The sequence below is a fragment of the Trypanosoma conorhini genome (assembly GCF_003719485.1).
Source record: "Trypanosoma conorhini strain 025E chromosome Unknown Tco_14.4_contig_01365, whole genome shotgun sequence".
Lineage (NCBI taxonomy): Eukaryota > Euglenozoa > Kinetoplastea > Trypanosomatida > Trypanosomatidae > Trypanosoma > Trypanosoma conorhini.
In genome coordinates, this window is record NW_021705471.1 from 1 (window position 1) to 2,626 (window position 2,626).

At 50.6% G+C, this 2,626-nt stretch overlaps 1 protein-coding gene across 1 annotated transcript, besides 4 other annotated features; it reads left to right on the top strand.

Annotated features, from left to right (window-relative positions):
• The first annotated feature begins 240 nt into the window (after positions 1–240).
• Positions 241–275: a microsatellite.
• A 514-nt stretch (positions 276–789) lies between these two features.
• Positions 790–808: a microsatellite.
• Positions 809–934: 126 nt separating this feature from the next.
• Positions 935–1,015: a microsatellite.
• Positions 1,016–1,032: 17 nt separating this feature from the next.
• Positions 1,033–1,692, top strand: Tco025E_09936 (RNA-binding protein; the record flags this gene model as incomplete). The annotated part of the gene is made up of 1 exon (XM_029376738.1): positions 1,033–1,692. One exon carries the CDS (start codon positions 1,033–1,035, stop codon positions 1,690–1,692), a length of 660 nt encoding a protein of 219 aa, XP_029223133.1.
• Positions 1,693–2,179: 487 nt separating this feature from the next.
• Positions 2,180–2,222: a microsatellite.
• Positions 2,223–2,626: the final 404 nt, after the last annotated feature.

Genomic DNA, 2,626 nt, shown 5'->3' on the forward strand with positions numbered 1-2,626 from the left:
ACTGGGCTCTGTTTCTGTACCATTACGAAGGCTCAAACGCCCTCGCCTGGCTGGGGGTGTTTATTTATTACTATTATTTGTTTTGCATCCTCTTCTACGTCCGTCCATCACTTTACGTTTTTCGCCCCAGCTGCTTGTTGGAATGAGGGTCACTTGCTTCTCCCTCCGTGTCTTGTGCACGCGTGTGTAGTTCGCCCTGTGACGAACGGGAATTTTATGTGCAGGCGCCAATGACCGCGTACGCACACACACACACACGCACACACAGACAGACAGATGTGCGCACACGTGAGGGAGCGAAGGGAACGTCACAAAACATGAATGGTTTGCGAAGAGGAAGTAACGAAACAACAGCCACAACGGAAGGGGCAAAACAAAAAAAGCAGCGAAAGTGAATAAAAGGAGAGAAAGCGAAGGAAGGACCAAGGCAGCGACATGGATGTCGTGGGCCTCGACAGGTGTGTTTACTCGCACCGCGTCCGTACACGCGGACGGACAGGCACACTGCATGGATGAGGGTTGAGACCAATGGAGCGCAATATACGGGAAGGAAGGGAAAGGGCAGAGGGGGTGGGTCCATTCGCGCCATGAGACACTAGTAACACGAGACGCCCAGACGCTGGGCTGTCCATTGCTTTTTGTTTCTTTTTACCTTTCCTGTTTTTGTTTTGTTTTCTTCGTGCCAACCAACTTTCTCCACTGTGTTGTTTCCCACATGCTGAAGTTTTCTGGCAGGAATAAACATCCTCCGCTGTTTGTTTCTCTTGGGCGTGGCCTGTAGTACTCGTGTGCTGCTGCTGCTGCTGCTTTCTTTTTTCATTTTCGCGTTTCTTTTTTTTTGCATGCGGGCGTGTTTGACGTCTTTTTCCTCCCTTTTTCCTCCTTATTCTTTCGCGCTTGCGCGCCAACCACACGCATTAGTAATTAGGTTTAGTTTTTTTTTTGTTTTTGTTTTTTTTGTTTTTTGTTTTTGTTTTTTTCTTTGTTTCTTGTTTTTTCGTCTTTTATTTGTTTTCATTTGAGTCGTGAAACATGAGCCAAATCCCGCTGGTTTCACAGTACGACCCCTACGCCCAGACCGCCCAACTGCAGCAGCTGCAGCAGCAACAGCAGCAACTGCAGCAGTCGCAGATGAACCCGGAGCCCGATGTGCTGCGCAACCTCATGGTGAACTACATTCCCACGACGGTGGACGAGGTACAGCTGCGGCAGCTGTTCGAACGCTATGGGCCCATTGAGTCGGTCAAGATTGTCTGCGACCGTGAGACGCGGCAGAGCCGTGGCTACGGATTTGTGAAGTTTCAGAGTGCTTCGAGTGCCCAACAGGCGATCGCCGGGTTGAACGGCTTCAGCATTCTCAACAAGCGGTTGAAGGTAGCTTTGGCGGCGAGTGGACATCAGCGGTCTGGCGTTGCGGGAGCAGTTGCAGACAGCAACGGATACCTTGGCGCTTACGGCGGCTATGGGGCCTACCCTTCCGCCGCAAACCCCTACGCGCAGCAGCAGATGATGGCGATGTATCAGCAGTACATGATGCAGGCGCCGCAGCAACAGCCACATCAGAGTCAGCAACAGCAGATGCCGCTGTCTACCCAGTCTCCCACGCAGCAGTCCCCGCCGCAGCAGCAGCAGCCGCAGCAGCCTCCTTCGCCGCAGCAGCAGCCCCAAGCTGCCCGACCTGCTCGAAGGTAACGCGGCTTAGGGGGTGCGAGCGCCAGCGGAGGCATTGCATTTGCCTCTGCGTGTGTGTGTGTGCCGTGCCGTGCCGTGCCGGACAGGTTTGTCGGCGTTGCAAGGCTCTTTTTCCCGTTCCCGGCCTACTGGAGGGGCGGGGACGTTGACAAACAAAAAAAACAGATTGAAAAGAGGAAGAAAAAAGGAAGGAAGAAAACAAAAAAAAACAACTCGGCCAACGGAAGAAGATTAACATACGCAAAAAAAAAAGAAAGTGAGCACAGGCGACGCGGGACGCGGTACACGGCGGGAGGGGCGAACGCGCAAGAGTGTTAACGCAAAAAAAAAACAGCAACGCAAGACGCGGGGACGGGGACGGGAAGCAAGAAAGGACAAGGGACTCCACTTAGGGGGCGTAGTGATCTCGCCGGGTCCACCAATTCACCGCAAGAAGGGGGGAAAAAAAAGGAGTAAGAATGAAAAAAAAAAAAGGCCGATGTTGCCCCAAAAACGAAAAAAAACAACAACAACAACAAAACCAAAAAAAAGGAAGGAAGCGAAATAAAGATTGTGATGAAATAACGTTGAAAAATATGAGAAGAAAATGAAGCTCTTTTTTTGGGGGGGCCGCTACATGTATGAATCGTGTGAGATGAAGACAGGGAATGAAAATGAGGAATGCCTCGGTGCAGAAGAAGAGCAGAGCCAATATATATAAGTAGGCTTCTGTGATGAGGGGGTAACGTAAGAGTTTAAGAAATATGCATTCGTCTCACAGAACACCTGTACGCTCTGCTTCGGGTATATCTTACTTTTTGCCCATAACTCCCTCCGCATGTTCTGATAGATGTGAATGCTTATGTATCTACATGGAATACGCCTTACCGATTTAATGGGAGCCTTGGATTGAAGTGACAGCTGTTCCATGGAGCTGACATGCTTTTGTCTCATT